General features: G+C 37.1%; 1 protein-coding gene across 19 annotated transcripts in view; it reads right to left on the bottom strand.

Annotated features, from left to right (window-relative positions):
• PHKB (phosphorylase kinase regulatory subunit beta) overlaps positions 1-18,669 on the bottom strand; it is a 219,543-nt gene that overhangs the window by 183,097 nt on the left and 17,777 nt on the right. For all 19 annotated transcript variants that reach the window (XM_044761196.2, XM_044761195.2, XM_044761200.2 and 16 more), the window contains 2 exons: positions 10,826-10,915; positions 8,918-9,056 (listed from right to left, as the gene is read on the bottom strand). In XM_044761196.2, the coding sequence (XP_044617131.2) occupies positions 8,918-9,056; positions 10,826-10,915 (229 nt within the window). The remainder of the gene's footprint in view (positions 1-8,917; positions 9,057-10,825; positions 10,916-18,669) is intronic.

Genomic DNA, 18,669 nt, shown 5'->3' with positions numbered 1-18,669 from the left:
TTTACCCTAATTATAGTAAGTAGATAATTATACTGCAATACAATTACAAGTAATGGTGCATTTGGAACTACAACCTGATACATAAACATTTTAAAAACTCACACATATTAGTAAGCTTTTCTTCTGTTCTTTAAATTAAAATAAAATGATTAAGTAGAACTGAATATTACATTTTAAAAAACAATTTCAAAAGCCAAATTATAGTGATGTCAGCATCATGGCAGAGTGAGTTCTCCCAATGACCTCTCCCATCCACAATACAATGAAAAAGACATTCAAACTCCAACAGAGGACATCCACACAACAAAAATGACATCTGAGAGACCCATACAGCCACAGGTCGGAGGGTGGAGAGGATGAAGGCCACGTCGAGGAGGTGGAACAGGGTAAGAGAAAAGTGTGCTCCCTCCCCAAAAGACTGCGATGCAGTACTGCACGAAGCCTCCGAGGGGGAAGGAAGGAGGGAGCACACATTCGTGGGAACATCAAAGATCCCCAACGGACCTTGTAGCCCAAGGTAAAGCCCCTACTGAGGTGAAAGCTAACACGGCAATGACCTCATCGAGCCAAGACCCCAGTGGAGCAGATAGCAAGGGCAGAGCAAGTAACCACAGAAATGTACACAGAAGAAAGCGTCTCCTCACCGAACTGCCTAATACTGGCTGCAGCACCTGGGATCCCAGAAGATCACAGATGGCTCAGAAACGTGGCTCTTAACCCCCAGCCAATGGCGATAGGTGGGAACTGCAACCAAATAATACCAGGATGTAAAAGAATAAAGCCATGCCATATAGTAGTATCAAAAATTATATTAAATCTCCAGACCGGACAGAAAAAGACAAATTCACACAAATCATTCCGGAAGACACAGAAATCTGTAATCTAAATGACAGGGTATTCAAAAAAGCTATCATCAAACATTCAAGTTTTTAATTTAATTTAACATCAAGTTAAAAGAGAAAGTACAGAAACAATTTAACAAGCTCAGGAGCTACTTCACAAGAGAAACTGAAATTATAAAGAAGAATCAAACAGAAATACTGGAGATGAAAGACACAATCAAAGAGAAAAAACAAAATATGGATTCCTTGAATGCTCGAGTGGACATCAGGGGAATGAATTGGCATAATCGAGGACAGTCATATTAAAAAGCTCCAGACAGAGGAAGAGAGAGAAAAAGGCTAAAAAGAAATGAAGAAAGTCTCTGAGAAATATCTGACTCAATTTGGAAAAGCAACATAAGAATTGCAGGTATTCCAGAGGGAGAAGAGAAGGAGAATGGAGCAGAAAGCTGGTGCAAAGAAATAATAGCAGAGAACTTCCCAAACCTAGGGAAGGAGATGGAAATCCATGTGGAAGAGACTACCAGATCTCCAAAATACGTCAACGTGAAAAGACCTACTGCAAGGCATATAGTAGTGAAACTGGCTTAAGTGAATGACAAAAAAAAAAAGGGCAGCGAGGCAAAAGAAAATAACTTACAAAGGAACTCCTATCAGGCTTTCAGCAGATTTCTCTGCAGGAAACTTACAGGCTAGGAGAGCATGGAAGGACATATTCAAATCTTAGAAGGACAAAAACTTTCACCCAAGAACACTCTATCCAGCAAAAATATCCTTAAGTTATGATGGAGAAACAAAAACTGTCCCAGATGAACAAAAGCTAAGGGAGTTCCTAGACACAAGATCTGCACCCTACAAGAAAGCCTGAAGATGGCCCTCACGCATGAAAGAAAAAAGGGAGAGGAGGGTTACAAAGCATGGAGTGAGGAGATAAACAGGTAGACAAACTCAGAAAAGTCTGGCTACACATCAGAATGAATTAGGAAATATTCAAGTATAACATTAAAGATAAAGGGAAGGAAAACACCAAAAATAAAGATACTCTCAACATTTTAACCACAAACTCAACACAAGATGGAATAAGACGTGAGAAAAACAAATTAGGAGGGAAAGGGGAAAGGGACTGAATCGGTTTAGTCTAAGGAAATAGGAGGCCATCAGAAAATGGACTCCTATCTCGAGATTTTGAATACAAACCTCATGGTGACCACTAAACAAAAAAGCAGAAGAGAGACACAAATAATAAATAAGGAGAAAACAAAGATACACAACACAAAAACTACAGAACTCAATTGATAGACCCATAACACATGGGACGAGAAACAAAGGAAATGCAGGAGAACCGGCAAACGAGGCATAAAATGGCAGGATTACACCCTCATATATCGATAATCACCCTAAATGTAAATGGATTGAATTCTCCAATAAAAAGACACAGAGTGACAAGATGGATCAAAAAACAAGAACCAACAATACGCTGCCTCCAGGAAACACATCTCAGCTCCAATGACAAACACAGGCTCAGAGTGATGGGATGGAAGACGATACTCCAAGCTAACGGCAAACAAAAGAAAGTAGGTGCCACAATACCTATATTAGACAAAGGAGACTTCAATATAAGACAGGTGAAGCGAGACAAAGAGGGGCAGTATACAATGATCAAAGTGACACTCCACCGAGAAAACATAACACTTATAAATATCTATGTACCCAACACAGGAGCACCAAAATCCACAAAGCAACTATTAACAAACCTAAAAGGAGATATAAATTACAACATAATAAAAATAGGGACCTCAACACTCCACTCACATCAATGGATAGGTCATCCAGACAGAAAATCAACCAAGAAACAGTGGAATTAAATGAATGGATAGATGACTTGGACTTAACAGACATTTATAGAACACTCCATCCAAAAACAGCAGAATACATATTCTTCCCACATGTGCCTGGAACATTCTCAAGGATAGACCACATGCTGGGAAACAAGGCAAGCCTCAATAAACTTAAGAAGATTCAAATAATAACAAGCACCTTTTCTGATCACAATCCTAGGAAGCTAGAAATTAATTACAAGAAAAGAGCGGATGGGGCCAGCCCCGGGGCCAAGAGTTTAAGTTCGCACGCTCTACTTCAGTGGCCCAGTGTTTTGCCAGTTCAGATCCTGGGCGAGGATGTGGCACCACTCATCAAGCCATGCTGAGGCAGTATCTCACATGCCACAACTAGGAGGACCCACAATGAAAAATATACAAATATGTACCAGGGAGCTTGGGGGAGATAAAGAAAAACAAAATCTTAAAAAAAAAAGAAAGGAAGAAAAAAGCTGAGACAGGAACAATGAGGTGGAGACTAAACGACAGGCAATTGAACAAGAATGGACCATTGAAGAAAATACAGGACAAATCAAAAAATATCTGAAGACAAATGAAAATGAAAACATCCCAAACCAATGCTACAAGATGCAACAAAAGCAGTACTAAGAGAGAAATTCATTGCAATACCAGCTTACATTAATAAACAAGAAAAATCCCAAAAAAGCAGTATGAATCTACACCTAATTGAATTAGAAAAAGAACAAAGCCCAAAGTCAGCAGAAGGAGAGAAATAATAAAAATCAGAGCAGAAATAAATGCTACTGAAACAAAAAAGGCAGTAGAAAGGATCAATGAAACAAAGAGCTGGTTCTTTGAGAAGATAAACAAAATTAACAAACTCCTAGCCAGACATACAAAGAAATAGAGAGAAAGCTCAGATAAATAAAATGAGAAGTGAAAGAGGAGAAAGAACTATGAATACCACAGAAATATAAAGGAGTATAAGAGAATACTATGAAAATCCATATGCTAACAAAATGGACAATCTACAGGAAATAGATAAATTCTTAGACTCTTACAACCTCCCAAAGCTGAATCAAGAAGAAATACATAATCTGAATAAACCAATCACAAGGAAAGAGACTGAAACAGTAATCAAAAGCATCTCCAAAAATAAAAGCCCAGGACCAGATGGCTTCCCTGGAGAATTCTAACAGACTTTCAGAGAGGATTTAATACCTACCATTCTCAAACTACTCCAAAAAATTAGGGAAAATGGAAAGCTTCCTAACACACCTAACATGTTATCCTTCTATGAGGCCAACATCACTCTGATACCAAAGCCTGACAAGGATAGCACAAAAAAAGAAAACTACAGGCCAATATTGCTGATAAACATAGATGAAAAAATCCTCAACAAAATATTGGCAACCCGAAAACAGCAATACATCAAAAAAATAATACATCATGATCAAGTAGGATATATTCCAGGGACACAGGGATGGTTCAACATCTGCAAATCAATCAATGTGATACACCACATTAACAAAATGAGGAATAAAAACCACATGATCATCTCAATAGACGCAGAGAAAGCATTTGACAAGATCCAACAGCCATTTATGATAAAAACTCTTAATAAAAGGGCACTAGAAGGAAATTACAACACAATAAAGGCCATATATGACAAACCCACAGCCAACATCATACCCAATGGGCAAAAACTGAACGGCATCCCTCTGAGAACAAGAACAAGACGAGGATTCCCACTCTCACCACTCTTATTCAACATAGTACTGGAGGTTTTGGCCAGAGCAATTAGGCAAGAGAAAGGAATAAGAGGAATCCAAATAGTGAGGGAAGAAGTGAAACTTTTCAGTGTTTGCAGATGACATGATCTTATTATAGAAAACCCTAAGGAATCAATTGGAAAACTATTAGAAATAATTAACAACTGCAGTAATGTTGCAGGGTACCAAATCAACTTACAAAAATCAGTTGCATTTCTATACTGTAGTAACAAACTTACAGAGAGAGAACTCAAGAATACAATTCATTTACAATCGCAACAAAAAGAATAAAATATCTAAGAATAAATTTAACCAAGGAGGTGAAAGACTGCTACAATGAAAATCAGAAGACCTTATTGAAAGAAATAGATGATGACATAAAGAAATGGAAAGAGAGTCCATGCACATGGATTGGAAGAACAAACATAGTAAAAATGTCCATACTACCCAAAGCAATCTACAGATTCAGGGCAATTCCAATCAGATTCCCAATGACATTCTTCACTGAAATAGAACAAAGGACACTAAAATTCATGTGGGGCAACCAAAGATCCAAAATTGCTAAAAGAATACTGAGAAAAAAGAACAAAGCTGGAGGCATTACAATCCCTGACTTCAAAAGGTACTATGAAGCCATAGTTATCAAAACAGCATGGTACTGGTACAAAAACAGGCACACTGATCAATGGAACAGAACTGAAAGCCCAGAAAGAAAACCACACATCTACGGACAGCTAATCTTTGACGAAGGTGCCAAGCACATACTAATCGAGAAAAGACAGTCTCTTCAATGAATGGTGTTGGGAAAGCTGGACAGCCACATGCAAAAGAATGAAAGTAGACCATTATCTCACACTATACCCAAAAATTAACTCAAAATGGATCAAAGACTTGAAGATAAGTCCTGAAACCATAAAACTCCTGGAAGATAATATAGGTAGTACACTCTTTGACCTCGAACTTAAAAGGATCTTCTCAAATACCATGTCCTCTCAGACAAGGGAAATAAAAGAAAAAATAAACAAGTGGGACTTCATCAGACTAAAGAGCTTCTGCAAGGCAAGAGAATCTACGATCAAAACCAAAGGACAACCCACCAATTGGGAGAAAATATTTGCAAATCATATATCTAACAAGGGGTTAATCTTCATAAAATATAAGGAATTCACACAACTGAACAACAAAAAAACAAACAGCCAGATCAAAAAATGGGCAGAGGATATGAACAGACATTATTCCAAAGAAGATATCTAGAAGGCCAATAAACACAGGAAAAGATGTTCAACATCACTAATCATCAGGGAAAAGCAGATCAAAACTACACTAAGATACCACTATACCCCTGTTAAAATAGCTATAATCACTAAGAGTAAAAATAACAAATGTTGGAGAGAGCATGGAGAAAAGGGAACCCTCATACACAGCTGGTGAGAATGCAAACTGGTGCAGCCACAATGGAAAACACTATGGAGATGCCTCAAAATATTAAAAATAGAACTACCATATGGCTCAGCCATCCCAGTACTGGGCATCTACCCAAACAACTGGAAATCAACAATCCAAAGTAACACATGTACCCCTAGGTTCACTACAGCACTATTCACAACAGACGAGACATGGAAACAATACAAGTGCACATCGACTGATGATGGATAAAGAAGAGATATGATATATGTATACAATGGAATACTATTCAGCCACAAAAAAAGACAAAATCATCCCATTTGCAAGAACATGGATGGACCTGGAGGCTATTATCTTAAGTGAAATAAGCCAGACTAGAAAGACAACACTATACAATTTCGCTCACATGTGGAAGATAAACAAACATTGGGACAAAGAGAACAGTTCAGCAGTTACCAGGGGCATGGGGGTGTGGGGTGGGCACAGGGGGCAAAGGGAAGCACTTATTTGGTGATGGACAAGAAATAATGTACAACTGAAATTTCACCATGATGTAAACTATTATGCACTCAATAAAAAAAAACCATTTAAAAGTGCATTTTTAAAAATAAATTACTTCAGTCTCTAATAATAAAATAGAATATATCTAATCAATGAAATAACACCAAATTATACTCCTAAATGTGTGTGAAATATAATTGTGCATAAAATAATCGTTTTAAGCTCTCAGTACACATACACACAGACAAATTCAAACAGATGTCAGGTTTAATGAGACTGCTGACAAGACTGACAGAAAACTAATGCCAGTAGAAAAACTAAATTACTCATAATTTTTAAAAACTAATAACTTTATATTATGCATTCCTTACCAAAAAGAGATACATATATAAATTCCTAAAGAGAAAATATTGACAGCTTAATTTTTGGGAAATTCTTCATAACGTAATCTTATATGATTTCACCGGCATTTACAAGTAGAATTAGCAACAAAAATTCTATTAATTTTACAACATGAGAATTCTCTAAACAAATCATCACAACTTAATACTGTGAAACTAAAAAGGACTTCATTATAATTCTGTGATAAGTACCCTTGCATTTCTCCAAATGGGAACTATTTCCCTTGCTAGTAAGATGAAAAATCTGCTACTTTAACCACATAAGAAGGTAAATTTCCGAGGGAGTTTGTACATAGCGTGCCCAGCAAAGAAAGGACTTTAAAGTCTCCATCATATGTTTAAAGGCTTCTGTATTTTTTAAGCGATTTTTCCCACAACATTTTATTTAGAAAAATTTCAAACCTCTAGAAAAGCTAAAAGGATGCTCCAATAAACCTTTTACTCTCCACCTGGATTCACCACTTGCTAAAATTAGCTTGCATCCTCTATTCATAATTTACTTTCTGCGCTATTTGAAAGTAAGCTACAAACATCACCATCCCTAAACACTTCAGAAGTATCTCCTATAAACAAGGACATTCTCCTACATAACATCATCATTATCACACCCAAGAAATTTAATATTGATTCTATATTATCTAAGATATAGTCTATATGTAATTTATCCAATTATCCTCAAAACATACTTTATGGTGTTTTTTAATGCATGGTCCAATCAAGGACCATGCAATGCATTAGTTGTCATATTTCTTTAGTCTTTCTTAATCTAGCAATCTTCGTATCTATTTTCTAATCTTCTTTGATAGCTACGTTTTTTAAGGGCCCTAGTAAGTCGTCTTATAGCAGCCACAATCTGGCTTTGTCTGATTGTTTACTCACAGGTAGATCCATCTAAACATTTTGGTAAGAAGTCAACATGGGTGATGGGTACTTACCATTGTGTCACATCAGGAGGCACCTGATGTCAGTCTACCCCATTACTGGCTTGACCACTTGGTTAAAGTGCTATTGCTGCTCCTTGTACTCGTAAGACATTAGTAGCTTCACATTTAATGGAGGCTATACTGTGCTTACATAGAATATGTAAAGAAAGGCTTGTAGTGACATTAGGAAACAAGCATGCTGAAAGTGACTACTCAGTCAGTAGTATTTGATTTTCTTTTACAAATGCAACACATCAATGATTTAAGACAAGGAATCATGTTCATCTGAAAGAGAATTTTCAAATCAGAAGGATACGCATGTGTCACCCTCAGAAAATTAATATTCAGAAACCTAATCTTAATAATGGTTCAAATGTGTTACTATTGACTGATGTGTCAGGACCCACATTGGATGTTTTCCATATATAATGAAATTTAAAAAGTAAGGAGAAATTTTGTATAATGAAAGAATTTTTTTTTACTTTATAAAATAGTTATTTGACTTACAACCAGATTTAACAAGTGATACCCAATGAAGTGCAATGGGCAAAACACTAAAGTGGAGAGAGAAAAAAAAGGAGCCCAGGGGCCAGCCCAGTGGCACAGCGGTTAAGTACACACATTCTGGTTTGGCGGGCTGGGGTTCGCCGGTTCGGATGACAGGTGTGGACAAGGCACGGCTTGGCAAGCCATGCTGTGGTATGTGTCCCACATATAAAGTAGAGGAAGATGGGCACGGATGTTAGCTCAGGGCCAGTCTTCCTCAGCAAAAAGAGGAGGACTGGCAGCAGTGAGCTCAGGGCTAATCTTCCTCAAAAAAAAAAGGAGCCTTGGCCCTGACTCTATCATTAACTAGTTGCATAATTTTGAACAAATCCTTTTAACTACTCTATGCCCCAGTTTTATCATCTGTAAAATTCAATCACCATCAATTCTCTCTATGATTGAAACCAACCAACTCAATGAGAATGGTCAGTTCATTCTGCCAAAGACTAATGCTGATTTACAAGCCTAGAGATGAAAAATTTTGGTCACAAAGTCATAAAATGTTAGAACTAATCTCACATAAACCCTTAGGAAAACTAAAAGGTTTAGAGGCCTAAAAGGAGATGTGAGCAGTCACAGGTCACACAGTACGTCAGCAGCAGGACCAAAAGACGGCTGCCCAATTTGTCTTTGGCGAACAAAACCCTCTTACCTAGACGTGAGTTACCAGTAGCGCACACACCAGCTCACCTGTAGGCAAGAGCCAAAGCCCACGCACCGGCAGCACAGTACAGACTGTCCTGCACCTTGGCCTTCTGGTCATCACCACACGTTTTAGTAGGAAAGAGACCTGTGGTTGGACTTTGATACAGCAGCAATGTTGACTTGACTGAAATTGAAGACAAGAAAAAGAAGGAATTGTACAGCCATTCATTCTCCTTAGGTTTCCTCATCCTCATCCCACGTCCGATAATTTTGTTGTTTCTCAACTTAGCTGTAGTAGAAAACTTTATAAAGATGTAGAAACAATGTCACTTAAGTTACTCCAGATGAAGTGGGAATCCACCCTGCACGGAGGAGTCTCCCACTTTTGAGGAAAGGTCTCAGCTAATTAGAACTTTAAGCCTTTAGCATACCCTGGTTAATGCCACTAAGAGCTGTAAGGCAACATCAGGTACAAAAGAAAAGATCAGCCAAAAAACTAAGCATATTTTCAACAAATCAGTTTAATAAGGAAACATAAAGCAAATGTACAACAAAGACTGGTACACATTCACTCAACCCAAAGCCAATTCAATTGGTGAACAGGCCAGAATCCTGTTTTTCACAGATGACTATTTTGTGCCTGGTCTTCAGAGGAATATATTCATGTTACATATTATATTGTACAAGTTAGGGATATGTTTAACATTTCAAAACTGAATCCCTTCCATATACGACATGAAAACAGCAAGTAAACTATTTTTGGAATGTTTCACTTAAATAAAAGATTAATGTTTTATGAACTTTTATAAAAGAGTAATAAAATAGAAAATTAAATACACTAAAACTACATTTCCTAAAAGCTATCTTATTCTTGTCTATACACAGATGAGTAATGTTTTTCCTAAAAATATACTAATCTAATCTGGATTGGCATGTGTCAACTACTTTTAGGACAGTTTTTCAAAGGTCCAAAGCAATCTGGTCCTTCACAGAGATTAAAGAATTAAATTTAACTTATTTTTCTTTTTCTCAGACTGAACTGACATTATCATTACCATTTCTTTCAGAATATGAGGGTATTTGTTATTTTTCCCAGAGTAAAGAATTGGTCCTCATAGTCTGAAGTAAACAATTGACATCTCTAAAAAGGTAGTTAAATCTCTTTAGCTGGTTATGGCTACAGAAATAATAAAAGGGCAACATATGAATAGAATATATACTAGAATCTTGACCAAAATAAGCTGAATTACAGTTTTACATGAGGTTGAAACAAACAAAAAAATCCTTATCTCAGGGGAGACAAATAAATCAAATTGTCTATTATTTGCCATAGTAGGCCAAGTAAATGGCACAAGAAGCAAACTGACAAAAAATTAATAGGTCTTTCCAACTTACAGTCTCATGAACAAAGAGAAGCCCTATACACACATATCTCAAAGCTGCTTACTCATATCGAAAACCAAAATTTGCCAGGCTGATCTTGGCAAAAACAAAACAAACAAACCAAAAATATCAGGGGCCTGATTTTAGTAACAGTAATCTGAGATTACTTTCTGTACCTCAATGAATGAGAAATGGATATAAAAGCTTCAGAACCACCTAGGAACCATGTATAGGTAAATGAGCAATGAATACTGCAAAATCTTTGTCTGTGTAAGCATTAATCAAGAATAGCCTCTGGTTCCAAATCTGGTGATGTTTATGAAGGCTAAAAGGACACAGAGGACACTGGTGATAGTTTTAAAATTATTCAGGGACAGATATGACTTGCTAGATTCCTTTTATAGTCCCCGTATCAATATGCAATTGGAATATATAGCTGCCAAGCACTGAAACTACCCCAACATCCAAATGAGGGACCAACATCATCACCTAATGTGCGCAATGTAACGAAGGCAGAGTAAATACTAGTCACAGCTACCTAAGGACATGTTTACCTCAGGTTTTGCTTACCAATTCTGTAATAATGATCCAATTTATCCCACAGAGTTTCATTATCAGGTCTTGGAAGATTAACGCTTTTAAGAGGTTCATAAACTGAGCCTAAAAGAAAGATGAAAATCCATCAAATTCAGTCATTTTCATCCAGATAAACAAAGAAAACCAAACAAATGAAGAAGTACTACTTAGCAAACTAATTTTCATTTTTATACGTAAACTATCATATTTCCCACTGGTCAAATTTTTGGTGGGGGAAGGAGAGAGCAGAAAGCACTCTTGTACTAAGTACAGAGGGTTCTAAGTGTTATGAGACACCCCCACCCTTACGCCCGGCAGTCAATCCAACTAACTCACGTGTACGCTGGTCCTTGCACGTGAAATATCACTAGTACTCAGGTGGTAGTCACTAGCTCCATAATTTCAGTTCCCTTTGAAAAATATACCTAGTTACATGCCCTGCAATCCAGACCTTATTCCTTATGTTCATGCTTCATCAGGCAATTTTCTGTCAAACGATCATACCCCAAAAGTCTCAAGGAAAAAGATAATGCTGACATGTTCCAAAATCATCCACTTCACGAATATTCAGATGGTTTTCACGCTGAAATTCTGCCAAGTCTCCAATTTCTCCTAGGTAGATAATACTCTTGCCTTATTATCTGGACTATAAGCAGAAAGATTTCTACTTCTCAGCCATGAAAACTACTCCAAGGTGTTAGCAGAGCACAGTGCTCCAAAGCTACAGAACACATACTAATCACGGTAATTTGCCACAAAATGGATACAGAAAATTGTTCACTTGACTAGTGCACTTCTCGACTGCGGACTGAAAAGAAGACATCTGAACCTTCAGCCATCAGACTAAGTACTGTCTCTCATTCTGGCTAAAAGCACCCAGAAATCATAAACATCTCAAGGTCACAATTAATCCACCTATGGATTCAGGTAATGCGTGTCATATAGTCTAACAACACAGCACAAGAGTGAACCTATAATTTACCTGGAGGGGAAATCATGTTGGCATGCTTTAAGCATCTGTTTTTAAAGAAAATTAAAGTATTTATGTTCGTAAAATTATGACCAGTATGGTAGTTTGAAGCCAAGGTATTAGGAATCCCTTTATGCTTAGGGAGATAAACATTACAAAGGAAGTAAGAAAAGGATCCACACATTCAGGCAATACTCCCATTATCTTCGGTTGGAAAGAGAGATGATTTGTGGATAAAAACAAGGAATACAAAATGACCTGCTCTGAGTGAAGAGATTTTTCTAAAAAAAGAGTCTTCACAATGACAACAATCAGAATGACCCCATGGCGAAGAATGGGGAGCCCTATCAACACAGACAGGAAAGCATGAGGACTCCCGTACAGGAGGCAGACGCCCAGCCACGCCCTCTGCCTCTGCCTCCATGCATCCACTCAGCTCTGGGTGGGTATGAGTATCTGGGCAGCCTGGCAGTTGGGAAGAACAGTATGGCCACGACTTGCACTTTAGGTATCAAGTACTGGGAGTTTACAAATTCTCAGTGAAGCTCATCTAATAATTAATAAAATAAAATCAGGTACAAATCTTCACAGTTTTTAAATTGTACCTACATATATACAAAGATTAAAGTGGACACCTTTGCTGGTGTGGAAGGGTTGTAGATGAATAATATTTGTTTTTATTTAGAACTCTATTAGTAGAGCTAACATTTTGCTTTCTATAAGAAAAATAAAATCACCAAAAGTTGCATATATACTTTCATTACAAGTAGGAAAACAATAATGTGCATACGGATAAAGATTGGAATAGAATATGCAAAACTGAAATCCATCTGCATTATAAGGGTGGGTGAATTTATTTTGCAAGATTGTTTTAATGACATTGTATCATGGTTTCCGGAGTGAAAAAGTATTTATTTTTCAAAGTGCTATTACATTAAGGTGATCCTCCCCTCCCAAAAAAGATTTAAATGATTCTGTCATCTGCTTCTCAATAAAAATCGCCAATGGAATGTCTTAGAAGCAACAATAAATAAACAAAAGGAAAACCAGACGTTTCAATAAAATAAATACCTACTTAGAGCTAAACAAGATGTTTAAAGCATAAGAGAAAAGCATAAAAGTAAAATCACCTAATTCACCAAGAATCAATATTTTCTTATACTTTCCTGTATCTTCAAAGAAAGCCCATGGTGAATTAAGAACAGCCTGGCTAGATCAACGGTAACATTTTAGTGATCACCATTGCACTGCTCCTGAAGTAACTGCATACAATTAAACAAGGATGTTCCACACAATTTATGGTGAACAGTACCACAAACCTGAAGTCAAAGGAAAAGTAATCGATGGCAACATTTTAAACAAGAATTGGACATCTGAAAAGCATCAATACAAATAAAAATGAGCAGGAGAAAGCAATCAATGGAGCATGATTTCCCAAAAACGAGGAAAAAGACGCAAAATGACAGAAAATTCTAATGTTTAGAGTTCAAAATGAAATGAATTTTTAAAACGTAAGTTTTTCCTTCTATGTTTTCCCCATTTGAATTACGCCTATATCCAAACATCACAAAGTAAAAGGAAACTTACCAGCTATCAAGTTTGTAAAATGAGTTTAAATATGTCAACCTTATACCTGTCAGTTCCCTTGGTATTAAAAAAAAACAATCTACATCTTCATTTCAGAACACATTATTGTCAAAGAGATACAGTGACAGAGAACAATACAAAAGAAGCAGTAGCAGAAGTTGCTACTTGAGAAGAAATATTACAGCTTTGTTATGAAGGAGGAAAGGGCTATTTTCTATCAAGATTAAAGAAAGAGTTTCCGAAGACATTTCTATGAGACAGAAACAATATTAAAAAAGAGTATAAACTTGAGGAAGATGGGCACGGATGTTAGCTCAGGGCCAGTCTTCCTCAGCAAAAAGAGGAGGATTGGCAGTAGATGTTAGCTCAAGGCTAATCTTCCTCAAAAAAAAAAGAAAGAGTATAAACTTAACAAAGGCATAGATTTTCTGAATTTTGCTCTATAAAACACCAAGAAGGTTTCTGAGTGTTATGGGGGGGGCTCTTAAGAAATAACAACAATGGTAATTCAAACACCAACTGTTAGAAGAATAAAAAAAAAGATCCAAGAGGAAATTCAAGGTAGAAAACTGATCAGCAAACCAAAACATCAATAGTCTATTATTTTGGCGTAGTACTTTTCATTACATGATTCAAAGCTCTTTAATACATATGAAAATGTTATTAATCAAGACTTTGATGATCCTGGAAGTAGTTTTATCATTTTTCCACGTACAATGATAGACTAAGATAAATACTATTATTTATTCATTCAATTAATACATACACTGGGTGCATAAGACTCTGGCCCCCACATCTAGCAGGTTACCAATGCCTACAGATTAGAAGGAAAAGTAGGGTTTTGAATACGAGTAACACAAAGTAGAGTGGCAAGTTCCTTAAAAGACAAAGGACGTGAAAATTCTCTCCCCCTGTGGGGCTTGGAGAACAGGTAACTCATGCACTGCAATCTCTGAAAACAATAGTAATTTCAAAAAATGAGTGCCGTTTAAATATGAAGATAACTGAAATCTAGGAGGACATGAAGTCACATACATATGTACATACATGCGCACATACTTAATGTCATAGTTGTAAAACTTATACACGTCTCATGAAACAAGATGCTACCTATTAAGATTTTTTTTGAAGTGATACACATGAAAAGGTCTAGGTAAGAAAGTGTATCACCAACGGTAAGTTTTATTAAAGCACTGACCCAAGTATGCCCTTTCACAGGATAGAAATTTTATTATAAATCTAAATCCTTAGAAGTCCTATAGGATGTTCATTTTCTCATTCAATTAAAATAATTTATTTTCAGATTACAAGAAAAAAGACATGGGGCTGGTCTCATGGCCAAGTGGTTGAGTTCACACACTGCTTTAGCGGACCAGCATTCGCCGATTCAGATCCTGGGCACAGACCTACACACCGCTCATCAAGCCATGCTATGGTGGCATTCCCACATAGAAGAACTAGAAAGACTTACAAGTAGGATGTACAACTATGTACTGGGGCTTTGGGGAGGGGAAAAAAAAAAAGGGAAGATTGGCAGCAGATGTTCGCTCAGGGCCAATCTTCCTCACCAAAGAAAAAAAAAAAGGACAAAATTTCATCACCCTAAAACAGGCATCATTAACATTTTGGTACATTACTCTCAGGCATTTCTTTAGGCAGTATATATAAACATACATAAAATTTAGCACACAGGGAATTCTAACATACATGCTGGTTTTATCATAGACATTATTCTTTTTTTCCCTTACCTCACCTCCTGTCCTCTTCTGTCCTCATTCCCAGGTAACCGTATGTTTTTCCATGTTTATATAATCAAACACATATGCATAAATGAGGAGAGAGTCTGTCATTGCTTGTTTTATAAAAATGGCATCATGAAATAGACTCATCCTTGCAACTTGCTCCTCTCATTTAACAATACATACGGACATCACTAAAGGCAATGGTTCTTTCTAATGGCTTCTATATATTGCAGGGTGTTGATACAGTATAACATATTCAGCTACTCCCCAACCAGTAGATACATAATGTGTTTCCTAGTTTTGCCATTATAAACAATACCACAAAACATCGTTACACATAGATACAGCCAGTAGTACACTACAGCCAGATGGTACCAGCTAGAGAGAGTCAACTGTGAAATTTCAGGAATTTGGGGAGCTGGTTATGAAACAGTCATAACTGAAAATTAAATTATGTAAATTCACAACTAAATAATTATTAAAAACAAGGATAATAAAGATTCAAAACATTGCTTCCTAATTTATTTTACTACAGGTTACTATTAAATATGCTCTTGAATTTATTTATATCTATATCTATACGTTGGAAATATCCTATAACAGCATGCTACAATACATCTCTTCCCAATTCTGCATTCAGTGACGTCACACAAAATTGAGCAGTTGTGACAAAAACATATGGTCTGCAAAGCCTAAAATATTTACTATCTGGCCTTTTGTAGAAAACGTCTGCCCACCTCTGCTCTAAATTCCCAGAAGCAGTATTGAATTAGACGATAAATGTACTTTTTACAAAATAAGGGGAAACGGCATTTTTTAAAAAGGCTAAAGCAACTCACATTCCTACCAGAAATGTAAGTGCTCCATGCTTTTAAGAGTTTTCCCCACCTGACAGGAGTCAGGCAGTATCCCATTTTTACTCACTTTTCACTTCCCATGCTGTTGGTGAGCTTGAGAACCTTTTCATACTGGCCATTCGGATTTGCCCTTCTGTGAACTGCCTACATCCTTTTGCCATTTGCTATTGCTTTCTTAGTGTTTCTGTCATCAGTTTCTAAGAGCTCTTTGTATATTTTGTTTGCTATTTAAGATTTCTATTTCAAATATTTTCCCAGGAGCTTTCATTAGTATACCAATGTTACAATATAAAAACTTTTAATAGTCAAATATATCTATCTTTCCTCACTTGGTTCACATTTTCCTTTCTGTTTAAAAAGGCAACCCCTCAATTACACATACAGTCACCTCAATTCTCTGCTAAGTTTTTTATTATGTAAAAAGTAAATTTTCCCATTTAGGTATTTAATCCATTAGAAATTTGCTTTCTAAACTGCTTTTTTTTTTGACGAAGATTAGCCTTCAGATAACTACTGCCAATCCTCCTCTTTTTGCTGAGGAAGACTGGCCTTGAGCTAACATCCATGCCCATCTTCCTCTACTTTATATGTGGGACGCCTACCACAGCATAGCTTTTGCCCAGAGGTGCCATGTCTGCACCTGGGATCTGAACCGGTAAATCCTGGGCAGCTGAGAAGCGGAACGTGCGAACTTAACTGCTGCACCACCGGGACGCCCCCTAAACTGCTTTTAAAGTAAGTAGTGATTTTCATACTTTTTAAAAGATCCAATTGGTCCCATCATCTTTTTTCTTTTTTTTTTGGTGAGAAAGATTGGCCCTGAGCTAACATCTGTTGCCAATCTTCCTCTTCTTGCTTGAGGAAAATTGTTGTTGAGCTAACATCCATGCCGATCTTCCTCTATTTTCTATGTGGGACACTGTCACAGCATGGCTTGATGAGCAGTGTGGGTCCACACCCGGGATCTGAACCCACCGACTTCAGGCTGCTGAAGCAGGGTACTTGAACCTAAGCACTACACCAGCAGGCCAGCCCCTACCTTTTTTTTTTTTTTTTGGTTACAAAGTATTGACAAGAAAGATCCATTTATCCTAAATTATAAGCATGGAACATCCAAAATTATGTGATTCAATAGACTATTTCCTCTTGAAATAATACAACAATTTTTAAAAGCTACATAAAAACTCTAGTATCTAATAATGTAGCATTTGGCCTACTTATATTTTCTCACAGATATAAATTTTATGCAAGATTTCAAACCTATCATGGACATATGACGTTTACAAATAGCTTAATCCTCAGTTTTATGTGTGGTTACACTAATGTCCCTAAAAATCCTCATTGCCTGGAGTAACACAGATTCATTTTCTTAGAAAAGTATTCTATGTAGCACTCAACACTGGATATTGACACAAAGTTAAAACATAAAGTTAAACAGCATACTTTCATGTTTCTATGGGTCTTGGTTTCTAGAAGAAAAATACTTAAAATTTGTGAGAGTAGAATCCTAGCCCAAGGAAAGAATCACTCAGTATCCCCGCTGCGTTTACTAGCGGTTGCCTAACTGGGAATCGAGCAGGTTGAAGTCCAGCAGTTCTCACGACCGCGACTTCAGAGCCTGCTCCTGCCTCAGCTCTCAGAGAGCAGCTGGTTTCACAGACGGGGCACATGTGAAGAGCTGTGATTTTCAGTCAGAAACCAGCCTCTGAAAGCCTGAGGAGTCCAGCTTTTGAAGGCTGAAGTCCAGCGGCTAATAAACGAAGAAGAGAGTATGGACAAGGAAGCAGTAAGAACCAAACTCCCTGAGCCAACATAGCCCACACAAGATTCTCCGGAACTAAGCAGAATCTGAAGACTTTGTATTGTGGAAAGTCAAACAGCCCCACAGTTTCACGAGGTGTGTATGTTCCTTGTACTCATATACGCATGCAGAGAAGGTGAGGCAGGCAGGAAGGGTGCCAACCAGGTAGGCATGGGAGAGCAAAGACACAGCCTTGTATATGAACATACAAAATATATGCAAACCACATCTGTGGTTTATCAGTATTAAAACATTAATTTTTGAGTTGCTAAGATAGCAAGTGTTTCCAGAATATAATCTATATGTTTATCCTACGTATCATCTAAATATGATACAATATATTTTCAAGCAACTTGAAATTTAAATTACATCATTAACGTCAGATAATAATTTCTTCATCTTAAAATTCCCTTTTATTCCTCCACCTATAAAAACTAGAACGACACTACTATAGAAGGGACAAGGTATTCCAACACATTCTCAACTTTGTATCCCTAATGCTGGCACCAAGAGGTTCTCAGTAAATATTTACTGAATGGAACTGGGTGATGCACACGACTGGGGGTAAGCCTTCTTGAATTCCCACAGGCAGACTTAATTGTCCCGTCTTCTGCAACCATACAGCACTTCGCAAATACCTTGATTACAGGTCTTGCTTATCACAACGCATTTTATCTTCACTATTTGATTTGTGTGTTATACTACATTGGAAGCTGACCAGTAACAGGGACCATATCTAATAATAGTAGACGGCAGTCAATGTTTGGTAGGAAGGAACGAAAAGAAAGAGAGAAGCTGACAAAAATAAATTTCAGGAACTTTCTGATGACCAGTTTTCAACTTGATTCTCACAGGCGATCTCCTGATCCTACCCCATCCAC

Source organism: Equus asinus, chromosome 28 (assembly GCF_041296235.1).
Source record: "Equus asinus isolate D_3611 breed Donkey chromosome 28, EquAss-T2T_v2, whole genome shotgun sequence".
Lineage (NCBI taxonomy): Eukaryota > Metazoa > Chordata > Mammalia > Perissodactyla > Equidae > Equus > Equus asinus.
This window is presented reverse-complemented; position numbering and strand designations above follow the sequence as displayed.